The sequence below is a fragment of the Rhinolophus hipposideros genome, assembly GCF_964194185.1.
Source record: "Rhinolophus hipposideros genome assembly, chromosome: 2".
NCBI classification, from domain to species: Eukaryota; Metazoa; Chordata; class Mammalia; order Chiroptera; family Rhinolophidae; genus Rhinolophus; species Rhinolophus hipposideros.
In genome coordinates, this window is record NC_138048.1 from 109,284,437 (window position 1) to 109,301,158 (window position 16,722).

General features: G+C 57.4%; 2 protein-coding genes across 7 annotated transcripts in view; one reads left to right on the plus strand and one right to left on the minus strand.

The window, feature by feature from the left end:
• Positions 1–817: 817 nt before the first annotated feature.
• CFAP410 (cilia and flagella associated protein 410) lies at positions 818–9,613 on the minus strand. Of its 5 annotated transcripts, none has more exons than XR_013995000.1 (8): positions 9,322–9,484; positions 7,884–7,902; positions 6,453–6,499; positions 5,327–5,556; positions 4,142–4,313; positions 2,811–2,904; positions 2,029–2,241; positions 818–1,714 (listed from the first exon to the last, which is right to left on the minus strand). XR_013995000.1 is itself a non-coding variant. In XM_081074660.1 (7 exons), the coding sequence occupies exons 1-7, from the start codon at positions 9,396–9,398 to the stop codon at positions 2,113–2,115; spliced, it is 768 nt and encodes a 255-aa protein (XP_080930786.1). In that variant the 5' UTR covers positions 9,399–9,613; the 3' UTR covers positions 818–2,112. The 5 variants fall into 5 exon arrangements, 2 of the variants coding, with proteins under 2 accessions (XP_080930786.1, XP_080930787.1); XR_013995001.1 differs by having other exon boundaries at positions 818–1,751; XR_013995002.1 differs by having other exon boundaries at positions 1,697–1,806; positions 9,322–9,474.
• Positions 9,614–9,675: 62 nt separating this feature from the next.
• The window catches only part of TRPM2 (transient receptor potential cation channel subfamily M member 2), a 54,676-nt gene continuing 47,629 nt past the window's right edge, over positions 9,676–16,722 (plus strand). Inside the window, exons 1-2 of one of the 2 annotated variants that reach the window (XM_081078434.1) lie at positions 9,676–9,712; positions 10,371–10,486. The gene's annotated coding sequence lies outside the window, so the exon portion shown is untranslated. Of the gene's footprint in view, positions 10,487–16,722 lie in introns of both variants that reach the window. The other variant, XM_081078429.1, reaches the window with a different exon arrangement.

Below are 16,722 nucleotides of genomic sequence, written 5' to 3' on the forward strand. Positions count from 1 at the left end.
CAGGACTGCTCCCGGCCTGCACTCCTGCTGTTAGCACCTTCAGGGGCTCTGGACGAGGTTCTGGGACCCATGAGGTTTTTTGAGGAGGCCCTGGCCACATCAGGGGTCTTGGGCAGGGGGTCTCCTGGTTGGGCCAAAGCTGGCTCAGTGGCTCTAGGGACCAGGCTGGGGCCTTTTGTTCCTCAGGCTGCCTTCAAGTCCCCACAGATCGTGGCAGGCAACCTTGGTCACTCCAGAGGGACAGCAGCCATGGTGGGGCTAACCCTGCAGGAGAGGCCCACACCAGCCTCACCATTTTGGCCCAAGAGCCTGACAGTTCCTGGGTGCCCGTTTCTGGAGCAGAGCCCTCGGGTCTGCCCTGCTGCCTTGAGTGTGGGCTGTTCCAGGGCAGGCTGAGTGAGTGACGTGTCCTCCTGGGCTTGAGGCCCCTCCTGTGTAAACTGGGGCTAATGGGACACACACACGGTGTAATGCCAAGGCCCACTGCACCTGAAATCCTTGCTTCAGGGTTACGTGGGGAGTTTGGAGTGGGGACTGTCAAGTGCCTGACAAAGACCAGAGGCCATGGGTGGACATGCTGTCTGTCTTCAGTCCATCTTGAGTGAGCAGGTGGCCAGGAGTGGGGCCCAGTAAGCTCAGAGTCTGATTTGGCGGGGGGGGGAACATGGGAAGAGGAGCGGAGGGGCTGAGGCAGGCAGCTCACCCTCACTGGGCTCCATCCAAGGGTCCCCAAGTGAGTGACCAGGTTGGGGGGCAGTTGGTGTGAGTCCTGCCTGCCTGGGGTGTTCGCAGTTCAACATGACCACCCCAGCTTGTTGGAACCAAGGCACAGCTTTATTGAGAATGTCCAACCTCCCTAATTATGGGAATACATGGGCCGTCAGCCCTTCTGGGTGCCCTCACGTAGCACCCCTTTGGTTCCCACAGCTCAGAGCTCACCCCATTGTCCCCATGAATTACAAAAGAGCCCCACAGATAAAGCCCCCAGCAATTCCAGGCTTCCCCAACCCTGCGTACAGCGCCCTTCAACGGTGTGGAAACAGCTTGTACCATGGCGGCTCCGCCGTGAAGGAGGGCCATGGTCTTCTAGGCGCTGTCACTCTGTCACTGGCTCTGGCCGTGCATACGCTGCGGATAAGTCATACCTTCAGTTTGTGCGGCTGTCCCACAAGCTCACACCCTCAGCTCACCCAGGGATGTGGGCATTCTCGCCCCAACGGGAAAGGGGTGGACGAGACTTCCTGGCACGCTCTCCAGTCCCATCATTTCAACACCAGTAAGAAGGGACTTTTCCCTAGTGGCTGGGAGATCGTATTGCTCCCCTTCCATGTGGACATCCTTGGCTTTTGGGGGCACTCGGAAGGCCCTCCAGGGCTGCAGAGTCACCGCCTGGATCTTGTGCACCACGGCAAGGCCTGCAACTTCCCGGAGGAAGTTTCCAGCTGCTTCACCTGTGGCCACACCTGAGTCCCCAAACAGACACGGCAGGCCTGTCGCCCCAAGGCTTCTCATGCAGGGTCCGCACAAACACACCCTGCATCACTGCCGGGCTCCTGAACAGGTGAGTGCCTTCCAGCCCGCCAGCAAAACCAGGCATCCCCCGGGGCAGCTGTGCATGCACCGATGTGAATCCCAGGGGGAGCCCGTGTCTGTAAGGCCAGGGTTCTGGGAGGCTCCTGTGGTCCAGAAATCATCGCATGGCCGAGTCAGATGCCTGACCGGGGAAAACACGCATGAACAACGGCTCTCACCTTTAAAAAGAAGGTCAAGACCATGTCCGGCACAGGAAACCTCTCCCCGGTGGAGCTTTGGGAAAGGTTTATTAGGGAGACCTGAGTCAAGCCTCACCTCCTGCGACAGGCGGGCATGGCAGCGGGGCTGCCCAGCCAGCGCCCGACGCCCCTGCTGGCCTCGACAGCCACTGCTGTCCACAGTGACAGCTCGGGGCGGCCCGAGGTCTCCTGCAGACGCAGCCCGCATGCTGGGACTCAGCCTGGGTCCCGGGGAGGCTGTGTCTGTGGTGCTCACCTCCACCTCCCAGGTGCATGGGAAGACACTGGGCATTCAGCATGGGTCCCGAGGAGGGCCTGGCAGCTCGGGGTCCCCGCCAGGTCACTCCATGTCCTGCAGCTCCTGCTTGTGCAGGGCCTGCAGCCGGCTGACCACAGTCTGGTGCACGGCCTCCAGTCCCTCAGTGTCCAGGTCCTGCAGCAGCAGCAGGATGGCAGCCAGGACGTTGTTCTGGGGACACAAAGAGTCCTGGTTGAGCACCACGCCCAGCCGGGCCAGGCTGCCCACACCACGACGTGCCCAGGGCCCTGGCCAGCAGCACGCCATGCCACAGAGATCAGCCTTCCAGGTCAACCAACAGCAGACCACACGATGGACTCAGGCCGCCTGAAGCCACAGCTCCAGTGTGGCGCTCACGGCCTCGGGGACGTCCCACATACCAACCGCCTCATCTTGTGCTCGTAGCCTGGAGGCCCAGAGATGCTGTGTAACTGGTCCTCGGTCACACAGCTGGTCAGTGGTCAAGCGGGGATTGATCAGACGGCTCAGTAACGTGCTCAAACGCACACGTGCTTGTCTGTATGGCGTGTGTGTGTCCCTGTGCCTACACCCAGTTTCTATCTGCATTTGAGCAGATAGGTCATCGTTTCTGCTATAACAATTCAGGAAGTATTTTTTGCGAAGGAACCCAGACTGGAGCTCCCACCCCTGGTGCCTGGCTTTGTGAGTCCCTGTGCTGTCTTCAGCCACACAATCCCAGTCTGCACAGAGGGAGCCGGCGGCCACCCCATCACACTCACCCTGTTCTTGTGACTGTTCACAGCCTCCCTCTGTGAGAAGGAAGGAAACTGGTCCCGGCCCGGGGGCTTCAGGCAAAGCTGCCCCTGGACGCTGCTGCTGGGGGATAAAGATGGTATGAGGGCTGAGGAGCACAACCCATTTCTGCAGGGTCAGCCCCCAGAGCCTCGGAGCACAATGAGGAGAGACTGCTAACAATGGCCCCCCTGTCTGCTGAACATGCAGGGAAACTCCCATCATGTGACAGGAGCACCAGACGCGAGGGCAGGAGGGTAGAACCGCTGCCCCAGCACCTACGAGGTCAGACAATGAAGTTCGCGAACTTGTTGCAGTGCTGTTGCGAACCTTTTCTGATATCAGTGGGATTATTCATTATCAATTTGTACCGACTGGACAAGCAGTTAACCAGGTTTACTATTTGGAAGTGCTGAAAAGGCTGCGTGAAAAAGTTAGACAACCTGAACTTTTCGCCAACAATTCATGGCCCTTGCATCACGACAATGCACCAGCTCACACAGCACTGTCTGTGAGGGAGCTTTTAGCCAGGAAACAAATAACTGTATTGGAACACCTTCCCTGCTCACCTGATCTGATCCCCAATGACTTCTTTCTTTACCCAAAGATAAAGGAAATATTGAAAGGAAGTCATTTTGATGGCCATTCCAGAAAAAGTTCCAAAATGGCTTTGAAGGGTGGACGAGGCGCTGGAGTTGATGTATAGCTTCCCAAGGGGAGTATTTTGAAAGTGACCGTAGTGATATTCAGCAATGAGCTATGTAGTACTTTTTTCTAGGATGAGTTCACGAACTTAATTGTCCTACTTCGCAATTTTCTCTGATCCCCCAGGGGCTGCCTTCCAGCACCCCGAGCTCCTATCCAGTGTCCAGGGTGGGGGCACTAAATGCAACAATGCTTGTGACAGCCTCTGTGGGTGACAACCCAGGAAAACAAAAGGTAGCTTTGCCTGCTAAGTGGACTGAGCCTGGCAGCCCCACTGGACAACTGTCTACGTTCCGCACATTCAGTTTCTGCTCAGAAACGTCTGTGACCACCAGAGCACTATCCCCAGAAGCTACCCTCTGTTGCCCACAGGCTCCTGGAGGTTGCACTGCCGCTTTCCCTCTGCCAGCCCAGCTGCCCTTGCACGCCCCCCTAACCCCACACAGGGCTGGTTCCCACTTGCACAGACGCCATGCCCTGGCCTTCTCTTGGACACCGAGGGCCAGATGAGAAAGAGCGGTCCTGGACACTGGCTCCCTTCCCTCCCCAGAGAGGTGGTCACAGGTCACGGGCTCTCCTCGGAGGGAGGATGGTGACAGGCCTGGTGGCGCACCTTGCCTCCTCCTCGCTGAAGCTCAGCAGGTCCCTTTGGGTCTCAGCAGTGGCATTCACGGTGCTCTGGATGTAGGACAACGGAGGCTGGCCATTCCCCGTGCCCTCTCTGCCGGGGGCCGTGATGTCCTCTCCCTCCATCAATGCTCGGGACAGCTCCTCCTCAGTCACAGCTTCAGGGGGAACGAGAGGGGACAAAAGCATGAGTGGCCTCAGCACACGCTGGCCCCATGCACCTCAGCATTTAGCACAGTCTGCCTTAGAAGAGGGGTGTTTGTCCACCCGACGGCCAGTGCCTGGGAACAGGGCCAGGTCCCCAAACCTGGCTCCCGCTGGACATACAGCAGGTAGCCCATGACTGCTTGTGAATCTGAATTTCAGTGTTTCTCAAACACAAGTACAGTGATACCTCGGTTTTCTAACGTAATCCATCCGTCGAGTTCTGAAACGTTTGAAAACAGCAACAGCTACGCCTCAGAATCTTGCACTCAGCAGAAGCCGCGTGCCATGTTCGACTTCCGAGGTGTGTTCGAAAACCGAAGCATTTACTTCTGGATTTACGGTGTTTGTAAACCAAAATGTTCGTCAACGGAGACGTTAGAAAATCGAGGTACCACTGTACTCAGAACCTCAAATTAAAGAGGAACAGAATAATACAGGGTTCATCCCATTTCTCTCACATGTGACTGATTTCCCTGGAATTTATCTGTATTGAAATTGGTCGTCTGGGAGAAAGTAACTGTGCGCATAAGACTAGGAGGCAGTACACTGAGAATGTGGGGGGCTGACCAGAGAAAGGCTCAGCCTTGTTTGGGTGGAACTCGCGAGGTGGGAGCATGAAGCTCGCAGTGCCCTGGGCACAGGGGTGCAGGTGACACTGCACCCAACAAGAAGAGGGGGACACCAAGTAACCCAGGGCTGGGGTGGGGGCACCGCCACCCTGGGTCCCCGGGGCCAGCAGTGACACTGCTCGGTGGACATGTTTGGAGCAGTGTTTTAACAGGAAGGAAGGAGCAGAGAGCCCAGTATGCATGGCCAGTGAGGAGGGCAAACGGACAGTGGAAGGTTCACTGAGGTCCCGCCAAGGAACGTGGTCCCGCACACATTCTGAAAGGAGGCAGAAAGCGGGGGTCCTCGGGAAGACGAGAGGTGGGGCTGTGTGTCCGTGCCCGGCCCAGTCACCCACTCTGGTTGTCCAGCGTGTGCAGATGTGGCAGGACACGCAACACGGTCATGCGGTACAGGTGGGGGTCGGGGCCACAGCACGGGTTCTCCGCCAGCCACAGCACACGCAGGCGCGGCAGGTCCTTCAGGTACAAGAGCTCAGCCAGGCTGCAGATGCGGTTTCCCCGCAGGTACAGCTCGCTCAGCTGCCGGCACCGGCTCATGGGCTCCAGGGTCGACACGCTGTTGACGCTGAGGAGAGAGCACAGGGAACTGTCTGCCACCACAGGGAAACTGAGGCACAGAGGTTTGAGCCCGTCCCAGTGGCACAGCTCTAAGCCCTTTCATTCATTCACCGACTGGACAGGCTCGGCCAGTGCTGGGGCTGCCGTGAGCACACGGAGGGCAGCACAGGGACCCAAAGGTGGCCATGGAAGGCACAGAGAAGCCCAGAGCTAGCGAAGGACAAACAGGGTGGCCAGCCATTTGGTCAGGAAGGTAAGTCAGGGGTCTGCACATGAGCCAGGGCCTACGACCACAACACGGTGAGTTCCAGACCCTTCTCAGCTGCCAAACAGGGACAGTGTGCCTTCCTTATAGTTTAAGCCAGTCAGGTTTCACACATGGGGACCTGCAGGAACTTTACAGGGATCTTACACCCACCCCAGCATCATAGCAACAGGCTCCCACCAGCCTAGGCTGCCTCCCTGGCCAGAGTGGCAGGAGGAAGTCAGGGGCAGACCTGCCAAGCTCCCCACTGCCTGCAATCCCAGTGACAGAATTTGGTTCACTCAGTCTGTTAAAACACCAATGACTCCAAGAGTTAACAATTATGAATGACAGATCAGGGGATACAAAGAAACCAGCAGAGCTTGGATGCGATAGAGCCAGGTGAGGAAAGGCTGCGGTACTGGGGGCAGGTGTGGCCATCCATGAGGGGCTGCACCTCTGGACTACGAGGGTGGGCAGGGGGGTGGCCCCCGGGGTGCACCAGAAGGGGGGCAGCTCAGGTGGGGGCTGAGAATAAGTGGCCCTCCCACACTCTCCTGGAGGGTTTCGGGTTGTCAAAGCCACACATCGCAGGAGGGGTCTGAAAGCTCTCCTCTTTCCAGCCCCAGTGACTAAGAGCGACAGCAGCATTCAGTTACCTGAGGGTGATCACTTCTAGGCTGGGCATTTCCCGGCAGATGGAGATCTAGGGAGGAAAAGAGTGTGCTTGCAGACACTGCTGGGCATGTGTGTCGTGACATTACTTCTCTCCATCAGCAAAGCAGAGAAACAGGCTGGGAGTAGTGGACTCCACCTGCACGGCCTACGTGGTGAGGCCACTGTCCCCTGCACGCTCATGGAACACACAGGCATGTGGGCTCCATGCAGATTGCCACTCTAGAGCCACAGCTCAGCCTGAAGGAGAAACATGCGCTCTCTCGAAAACGTTTAAAACTGCATCAATGCCATCAGATGCTGCCGACCATTGAGACAGAGTAGTCCTAGTCTTAGAAGACACCAAAGTACATCAGGTAAGGGGACCTCAATACCCCCTATGCTGGACAGACACCCTTTATTCTTGCTGTCCTTGAGCTACAGGAGAAGGACGGAAGTCCCTTCTTGCCAACACAGCTGGGCCAAATGGGAGACAGGCTTGAAACTGGGACCTCAGACCCTGCTGACACTGTTGATTGAGCGGCAAAGAGTGCTGAGGAGCTCAGGTGGTGCCTCAGGCAACCTGCCCTGTGAGGCTGTTGAGTGTGCAGCCCCTAGTATCTGCGCGCCTGCCATTCGCCGGGCACCGAGCCACACAGGCCCTGACCGCAGCAAGTTTATGGTCAGGCCAAAGCCTTGCCACGTGCAATGGATCTGTTTTCTGTCATAGTGATGTTTCTGTTTTGTCCTGCTAAACATGCGGTACTTTGGCTACTGCATGAGGTGTAATCAGCTTTTCTGGACAGCCCCTTTGCAACTTTGTTTTTAAGGAAAGGTACAGTTCAAGTTACAAAACTAGATAAGAACCGAATGACTGGCACTCAAACTGCGCCAGGTGGGGACATCCATTCTAGGAGTGATACAGAGAGAAAAGAAGAAATCTAGTCGCAGACCCACAGCTCCCTCGGCTATGCACTGCTGCCCACCCCCTAGGCCCATCTCCTCCTGCCATGGGGGTGGGCATGAAGCTGGATGTGACAGAGGAAGAGCTGAAGTGAGGAATCGCCTCCTCATTGAGATCAAGTCCGGAAACCCACAGAGACCCCCCAGCTGAGCATACTTCTCTGTAAAGTAAACCCAACCCCTGGTCCCCCAGGTCAGAGCGGTGCTGAGCTTGGTTCTGTCCCCTCTTCTGAGACCTGCACGGACATGGGAGCCTTTCAGTGACACGAGAATGTCCAAAGGAACTTCAGATAAACTGGGACACGAGGGAATGCTTTACTAGGGTTCTGCCTCACAACAACTGCCAAATGAACAAAGTACTGGATTAGGGCCTGAAATGAATGGGTGCAGTCCTGTCAATTTAGCAATTCCCTGTGAAGAGGCTATAGCTGGGGGGGTCAGGGCTCTTTGGAGATGATCAGCATAATACTTACATCTGTGAGGCGGCTGCCCCTGGGGAAGGAAAAGACATACATACTTTAATTTTGTTAAAGGTGAATGCATAAAACTAAAAACAAAAACTGCAAACATTAATGACAAATATCGACAAACTTTAAGATCCTATGATTTCAAAGACAAAGTAAAAGCAGATAACTGACCAGATAACTGCCAAAAGTGTCAAAAATCGTCCCCTGGTTGATTCTCAACAAAATCAGGCCCATGTTTGGTGCCTGAGGGCTGCTTCTCAGCTAAGGAGTAGCAGAGGTGTCTCCATCAGGGGACACAGGATGGACTCATTCACGAGGCTCTGGTAGCAGGACCACTTCCCTCACTGATGTAAACAAACAAGCGAGTCTTTATAAAAGGCCAAGTTCATAGGCTAAACATGCAACTTATGAAACAAACGTTAGATAGCCCAAAATAGAGTTGTTGTTTTTCCCTGCTTAGAGAAAGTATAACCACCCCCAACAGAACAAAGAAATGGTTATTGAAAACAGATTCGGGGATGTTGCAGCCAATGACCAGATGTGCCAGGGCAGAGAAAAAGGCTTTTTAATGAACAGGTGGAGCTCCCACGTGGCAGCCAATGTGCTGACACCAGGACACCAGTGGGAAGAAGGTCTGCTCTTGGCTGAGCGCCCCCTTTCTGCCCCCCACAGTCCGGTGCACAGTGTCGCGTGAAGCCCGGCTCTGAGTCCCCAGGGAACACCCACACATCTTTCAGGAGCTCAGGAATTGCTGCTGGCCCTTCCTTGGCCCAGTGAGACCTACTGCCTTGAAGCCTGCAATGACCCCACAGCACCTGTATCCCGCTGTCACCTCCCAGACTGTGAGCTCCTCCCTCCCAGGACTCAGTTACCAAAATGACTACTGACTCACTGCTGTAGCATCTCAGCTCTCTTTCCTTGCCCTAGAATTGGTGTTAACCACCTGCTCTCCCACCTTGTTCGTAGACATGGTTCCCGGTCACTGGCAGTGTCAGAAATCAGACCCTTCACAGAGGTAACCCTCTGCCCTGCTACCGCTTTCTAGAAGCCCACAATGAGTCTTCAAGGCACTTCTGAATGTGTCACGCAAGGATAGCAGGTTTGGAGCCTGTGCCTGAAATACCACCACTGGGAAGGGTGCCGGGGGTGAGTGCGTGAGATTCTGGAGTGACTTGTGCCAGGGGCCACCTGAGGTTGTGGCAGCACCTCCCAGAGGCTGTGGGTCCTTGGGCCCCGGAAGGCCAGCCCGGGACAGAGGCCAGGAAGGCTGGGCTGGCAGTGCCCCTTCCACCCCAACCAGCTCCTCTACAGCCGATCGCGATCCCATCCCAGGCGGAGGTATGGAGCCGGGGGCCCATCTCAGGGAGGGGGTGCCGGGCGTAGGTCTCCGGCCCAGGGCAGTGGGGCGGGACGCGCGAGGACGGCCCGGGGCTCTGGGCCTTACCAGCAGTTGAGCTTCCGCACGCTGTGCAGCTCCGAGGCCTTGGCCCGGGACAGGACCATCTTCCGCGTCAGCTTCATGGCGGCGGCCGCCGGGACCCCAGACCCCCGCCGGCCCCGACCCTCCCGCTATCCTGGAGAATTGCCGCTCCTCGGCGGCGCGTCTCCAGGGGGCGGGGCCCGCGTCGTTAGGGGCGGGTCCTGCGAGCCCATTGGCTTCCCGGTGAGGGGGCGGGGCAGCGCGAGCGCAGTGGCGCCGCCTGGGCTTTCTACCCCGCGGTGGCTCCGCCTTCCTCGACCCGCGGGCCAAGCTCCCCGTTCTGCGCATGCGCGGCGCAGGGAGGCGCGGCTCTGACGTGATTCTGCGGCGACCGGAGGTGGCGACGCGTCCCCAGGTCGGAGCTCCAGCCCCAGCGCCACCTTGGCACCCCGCCCCCAGTCCTGAGCCGCAGCCCCAGTGCCAGCCCCGGCGTTCCGGGTGTCCTCTTAGCTTCCCGGAATGACAGCGACCTAAACTTGCTGCAACAGCACATCCGGGGCAGTCCAGGGCCGTGTTGGTCCCCTCGCTCCCGCCCGTGCGTCATTCAAGGACGGGAGGCAGGCGCTGAAGACGCGGGGCAGCCCCGCAGAGCCCTCACGAGTGCTTAGACCTTCTAGAAAGGACGGGGTGTCCGCGCTGCGGATGGCACGCAGACAGGCCTGTGGGCCCGCGGGTGGGCCAGGGGCGCGGCCGCCGTGTCGTCAGCGCCTGCGAGGCCGCCTTCCACCGGCCCGGCCCAGCACGTCCCGCCCGCCGGCCCCGGCCCCGGCGCTGGGCGAGCTCAGCGTGCGGTCAGCCCTTCCCCCGGCCCCGCGCGGCGTCTGGCCACGTGGCCTGCCTCTGGCAAGGCCGCGGCCCTGGAGGTGTCGGCGACCTCCCGCCCCTGGCCGCCGACTGCCCCTGGGCTGTGGCGCCCCGCTCGTCCTGGCGGCGGCCTGGAGCCCCGTCTCGGTCCCCGTGGCGGGAGTCTTGCATGAAGCCCTCCTCGCCATTTTAATCTTTGTCTTTCGCAGAAGTCGAAGGTTGCTTCCCCAGGATGTCACGGCAACGTGCGAAGCCCAGGCCCCAGGACTGGCGGAGGACCTGCTTGTGTAGGAGGCTCGTGGCGGACGAGGGTCGTGATTCGTGGGTGAGAGTGGAATGTGGCTGTGGGATCTCCCGTCCTGCCCAACCTTGCCATTTTTATCGTGGAGACAGTCTAGGGGATCCTAAAAGGAGGCAGATGTTCCCACTGTAATGAACAACGGCTGCTGTTTCCTATGTGGTTCCGCGGGCTGTGTTGTGCTGGCCCATCGGGTGCTGTGAGGGGGTTATCAGCCAGATTCTTGCCCGAGCAGCGCCTGGGTGGGGCGGCCCCAAAGTGCTGTGTGAGCCTCCTCAGGCAGCAGAGAACTGCCGTTCTTTGCAGGAGGAAGGCAAGCTCGCCAACAGTGCCAGTCAGTGTCACACAGACACTGGCCTTAGTAGTGGCCCCCGGGAGAACTGTCCCAGGTGTCCTGGCCTCAGAGGATGGCTCTCATGGTGGAAGCCTACAGTCACAAAAAGCCAAGGTTTTGGTGATGGCATGCAGGGACACTGTGGGTCCATCAAGGGAGGAAACATTCCAGCAGCCGGATGGCCTGTGGGCTGGGGGATGGGGAAGGGTTCGGTGCTCAGGGTTGTGATCAGTGGTTGTTGGGTCAATGTAAGATTGGGGAGGACAGGGCCGGCCCGGTGGCTCAGGCGGGTAGAGCTCTATGTTCCTAACTCCAAAGGCTGCCAGTTCGATTCCCTCATGGGCCAGTGGGCTCTCAACCACAAGGTTTCCAGTTCAACAACTCGAATCCTGCAAGGGATGGTGGGCTGCGCCCCCTGCAACTAAGCTTGAACACGGCACCTTGAGCTGAGCTGCCGCTGAGCTCCCGGATGGCTCAGTTGGTTGGAGTGCGTCCTCTCAACCACAAGGTTGCCGGTTCAACAACTCGAGTCCCACAAGGGATGGTGGGCTGCGCCCCCTGCAACTAAGATTGAACACGGCACCTTGAGCTGAGCTGCCGCTGAGCTCCCGGATGGCTCAGTTGGTTGGAGTGCGTCCTCTCAACCACAAGGTTGCCGGTTCAACAACTCGAGTCCCACAAGGGATGGTGGGCTGCGCCCCCTGCAACTAGCAATGGCAGGGGGCACACTGGACCTGGAGCTGAGCTGCACCCTCCATAACTAAGACTGAAAGGACAACAACTTGAAGCTGAACGGCACCCTCTACAACTAAGATTGAAAGGACAACAACTTGACTTGGAAAAAAGTCCTGGAAGTACACACTGTTCTCAAATAAAGTCCTGTTCCCCTTCCCCCACCCAAAAAATAAATTGCGGAGGACAGGGCGTCTCCGAGCATGTGTTCCAGGTTCTTAGCCGGCAAGCAGGCAGAGGACCATCTGAGCTAAGAGAAATGCCAGTGACACCGGGGCTCAGCCCCATCTAGTGGCAGGAAGCTTCCGGCAGGCCCAGGCTGTTTGGGTTTGCAGAGGGTCTCTGGCTGTCTCAACTGAAGAGCTGTGTCAAGTAAGGGACAAAGCAAGGGCTGCCAGGACCCATGGAGAGCAGGCTGGGCCAAGAGGTGATGCAGAAGCATCCAGAGAGACTGTCCAAGGTGTGGAAGGATACTGCAGGCAGATGGAAGAAAGCAAGCCTGTGCAGCGCTTGGTTCTGGGGGAGCTGAGCAGCCATGTGACAGCACTATATGTTGTGATGGATGCCAGTGGGCCAGTCGCTGATGGGAAGAGGGCAGGCTTGGCCCCACCTGGCTGAGATGGCCCCTCCCCCTTCTATCTGGACTGGTGTGGCCGGGCCCCCACTCTCTAGCCTTGCCAGTCACGAGAAGTGGCACCTGTCCTGTGCCCCTTGATAACGCCCGAGGGGTTGGGGCCTCCCTCTGGGAGCACCTGGAAGGTTTTTTGTTGGTGATGGGGCCAGGGAAGAGGTGTGGAGACCCCGCAGGTCTGCCCTGAGAAGGTCAAGGTCAAATCACATTCAGGGCATGTGATTTCCCTGAACCGAGGAGTCACTGGGGAGCAGGAGCCACTCCCCCGAGTCCATGTGGCCTGGCCATCTGCCAGGAAACATCTGCTTCTCTTCTCAGCTGAGGATGAGGACAGGCTCCTGTCAGGTCCCCACATGGGAGGAAGAGGGCACAGGCTTGCTCAGATGGGTACCTGTGAAGCCCCTGCCACTTCTAGGTGACAGGGTGGTTGGGTGCGAATCAGCTGAAGGTCCTGGCGATTCTGATGACATTTGTGAAGTGAAGACTCCGCATGGTGATTGGGCTGTGTTGCTGTGCCTTTCCCAGAACTCCCTCCCCACGTAGCTCCAGTGCAACTTGTCCCAGAGAGGAGCTGCCATGCGCTTTGGAAGAAGAAAGAGGAGCAGAGGCCATGACCCGCGAAAGCAGTCTGGTCAGACGTGGGGGAGACGGGGTCGTGCGCTCCTCTTCCTGACAGCTGCCCTGCCCCCCCCACTCCCCATTTCTCAGCAGGCTCCTTCTGGGCACCGCCTCCCTGCCTGGGGGCTGCTCAGTGACCCCCTTCTCCAGCTTCTCCTTTTGGATGTGCAGGTCTGCAGCGCCCCTCTCACAGTTGTGGAGCTGAATTGCTATAACATATTTTGTGTTTCATAATACAGGGCTTTGCTTCCCTAAATGAACCCTGACAGGAGAAGGGCAACCAAACTTAAACCAAAAGTGAAACCTTGGCTCACATAAGTAACCCAGAAGCCAAGGGTGGGGGCCTCAAGCGTGGCTTGCTGCAGGGTCTGGGTCACTACCTACCCTGGCCGCCAGTGACTGCATCCAGATGCCCCTCACCCTTGGCTCCAGGCCCAAGAGCCTCACTGTCGCGTCCAGAGCAACACGGGCAGTGAGGGTGCGAGAAGGGGCAGCTTTGGGTTGAGTTTTTAAGAAAGAAACAGAGACTTAATGCAGTTAAATCTCAGAAGGCCAGGGGTCTCAGAGTTCTGAAAGACTGGAGCCCAGAACAAAGCCGACTGGAGGCTTTTATTGATAAGTATACAAGGGAGCAGTAGTGTTTTTGGCATGTCTGTGAGACTCACTTATGTTATAGAAACAACCCAAAACAATTATGTTGATCTTCAAACAGCCGAAGCAGAAAGTCCTTGAGGTGAGGTATGCAACTCCTTTAAGGGGCATACATCACATGTCGACATTGTTTCACAGAGCTGATCAGAGAGCTTAATCTTATCACTCTCGAGACTTTTCTCCCAATTAGGTGAGAGGGACAAGTCAGAGCCAGCAGCCGCTTTTCCCAGGCAGGGGCAAGGGGAGACAAGGCCCCTTCCCAGATCTTTCTAAGGCAGCTCATGGGGATCTCCATGGGTTCCGCATGGCTTGAGTTGCCCCCCCCCCCGTGGGAAATCTTACTCGTCATTGGCCGCAAACCCTCTTTTGGAGACTAAATAGAGAGAAATATATAGTCCCAGAGATGCACAGTCTCACGGACTCTTCTTTCCTTAAGGAAAAACATGGGGGGACAGTCTGCTAGGCTGCTGCTTGACAACACCTCACGTCCAGTACAAAGAATGCTTTCTCCCAATGGCTCAGGTTCAAGTTTGGGTACTGGCCTGGCATGGGTCCCATGCCACCTTGAATCCATCGCTGTGGCTGTCTGCAAAATGCCCAATGGCCACCCTGAGAGGGTAGGAGACCCAGAGGGACATCTGAGAAGAAAAGGAAAGTGTTGCCGCTGGGCCATCGTGGCCGTGGGACAGGTGACCACCAAACCCTTCCTTGAGTCCCCTGCTAAAACTGCTGTATTTCAGCAGAGGCGTCCCTTTCCCAGAGGTCGCTCTGGGGCTCCGTTCCTAGAATTCCCACGTGGCCGGCGCCCCAGGGTTGTCACTGTGGCCCTGGCCACAATAGGATGGTCTCTGCTCTTTAAAAAATAAATAATAATTCAGCATCTCTAAAGACCTTGCTGACTGAGTCCAGTTCTGATGCAGCCGAGCCCCGAGCTTCGTTTCTGCCAATGCCAGGTGCCCAGACCAGCTGGCCCCCTGGACTCCTGAAGCAGCATTGGCTGCACGCACACCTGCAGCAAATCCTCCTTACTGGTCCTTTGAAGCCCCAGGGACCACAGGGGGATGGGAGGGGCTTCCTCATGTCAGATGGCCTGCAGGGGGGTGGAGGTGGGGGTGGGCTCCTGGGCCCCCTGTGGCTTTGGTGGGGGCCACGTGGATCCAGGGAAGGGGCCTGCTGTCCCCAAAGCCCTAACTGTTTGGCCCTCAGCCAGGGCCACCACACAGCGCTGTCAGGACCCCAAGGCTCGGGCAGGTTTGGGCTGGACAGTGACAGAGCAGAGGGCCCTGCAGGAGGAGAGAAAGCAAGCTTTGGACCAGGATCCTCTCTGACGTCCGTCATGCAGCTGTGGGCAGGGTCTTCATTCTTCTCAGGGCCTCCCTGGAGTAAGTGGTGAGGGAGGTGGGGGGGGGGAGCGAGGGCAAGCTCCTTAGTTCCCCTGAGCCACAGTTCCCTCACAAGTGCAGATGACATTTCCTGCCACACCAGGTCTTGAGAACAGCACAGACATGGGGAGCTTAGCATGGTCCCTGGGCTAGGAGGGCATGCGTGGTGACCTCCAAGGACCCTGAGGCTGGTGCTGAGAGGTTGGGAAGGACAGACGGCAGACGTGTTTCAGACCTTCGGGCGAACCATGGGACGTTCTCAGGAGAGCAGAGCGGCCTGCATCTCCTTATTTAACTCAGTATCCTGAGCGAGTGTGCAGGTGAGGGGGCGTTTCCAGCTCAGTCTGCCTGACAGTCGCTATGGAAACGTGCCACCTGTTAGAGCAGGCATGCAGCCAAGAGAGCGTCTGCAGTCTCCTCTCTTGTGCAGCACCGTCGCTCCTGCTTACTTTTTACTGGCAGCCCTTTAGGATCAGACAGTTCTGGAATCAGATGACCTGTTGACTTCAGAAGGAAAACAATGGTGTCCCCAGGCATGAAGCCCACGTCTCGGTGCTCTCTCGAGACCAGGAGCCAGCTAACCAAAACCCACTGGCGAGACCCAACCACTGCCTACTTTTGTCAAGTTTTATTGGCACAAAGCCACATCCATCCACTAACATTTTGCCAATGGCTGCTTTCTGGCTGCAGTGGCAGAGTTGAGTAGTTGGGACAGAAACCATGGGCCTGTAAAACCTGAAATATTTACTGCCTGGCCCATATAAGAAAGTCTGCAACCCTGCTGTAACTTTGACACGCTGGCACCCCCCACACACCCCTTCCCCAGGAGCCCAGAGCCTTGCTGCTCTGTGTTATTCATGGCCAGAGTGTGTTGATGCCACATGCTCAGACTGCCATCTTTCTCACAGATTGCGGTTTTCCTCTGGCTGCCAGAGCAATGGGCTTTTTATCTTGGGCACGACGTCCGTGCCGTGAAAAAGCCCTCTGCTGTGTATTGTCTATCTGAGCTGGAAACAAGCCACCCTCAAGGCCAGAATGGGCTTCATTCCTGCTTTACAGTCAAATGCCATTTTATGGGAAGGACATTTCATAATTGCTCTTGCAATTGCATAATTGTTCTGGTAGACGGAACTGGGCCTTCTTGTGCAACAAGTGGCACTTCTCTAGGAGGGGAGGAGCCCTTCAGGGAGACCTGGGCACAGATGTCTCGTCCAAAGCCTGTCTCCTGAACTTCGTCATCTCAGACGGCGTTCCCACGGGGGCCTTGGAGCACTGGAAACAAGCCAGCCCGCACCTGCACGTCGGTCAGCTCTGCCGTTATTGCTGTCTGAGGAAACAGTAAATGAGACGGCAGCCCAGGGAAGGTGCGCTGAACGAGGGTCTGAAGCAGCTGCTGACACTGGCGGGTCTCACCCCTCTCTGGGTTGTGGCCATAGCAAGCCCACTCCCACAGTGGGCACCCACCCGGCAGGAGCTAGTTTTGGGGCTCTGAGAATGCAGCTGAGGATGGTGGAGGGCTGTGCCCCTGTGTGGCCCAGCAGGCGACAGCTGTTGTGTCCTGTCACACCCGCTGCTGCCCATCTTCAGTTCTGTGCTGCTAACTGCAGTGGGTCTGCCCTGATTTTGTGCCTCTCAAAGTGTTTGAATAAATGACCAAGTGCTGCCCTCTAAAGGGGCTCTGCCCTGTAAAGCTGTGGCACCTGCCCCATAGCTGCTGGAGACCTCCGGGTGGCAGGCCAGTGAGACCCGCCATCTGCAGCCTGTGAATGCACAGCACAGCTGCTGGCTTCTCTGTGGGCAGGTGGAGGCGAGGGGCTTTCCAGAGGACGACTCTGGGCAGCAGTCTGGACACGAGGTCAGTGCACCCTGGGGAGGAAGTGAGAGGGGGGCCGGTCGGTTAGGAGTCAGCTAGTAG

Bases quoted from the DNA above. Each gene is read 5' to 3' on its own strand.
- CFAP410 (XM_081074660.1), bottom strand. From the start codon at position 9,398: ATGAAGCTGACGCGGAAGATGGTCCTGTCCCGGGCCAAGGCCTCGGAG. The intron at 4,314-5,326 runs GTGGGTGACTGG...TTCCCCCTGAAG, and splicing joins GCACACGCTGGACAACCAGA to CTGTGACTGAGGAGGAGCTG. The intron at 2,242-2,810 runs GTGAGTGTGATG...TTGTGTCCCCAG, and splicing joins TGAACAGTCACAAGAACAGG to AACAACGTCCTGGCTGCCAT.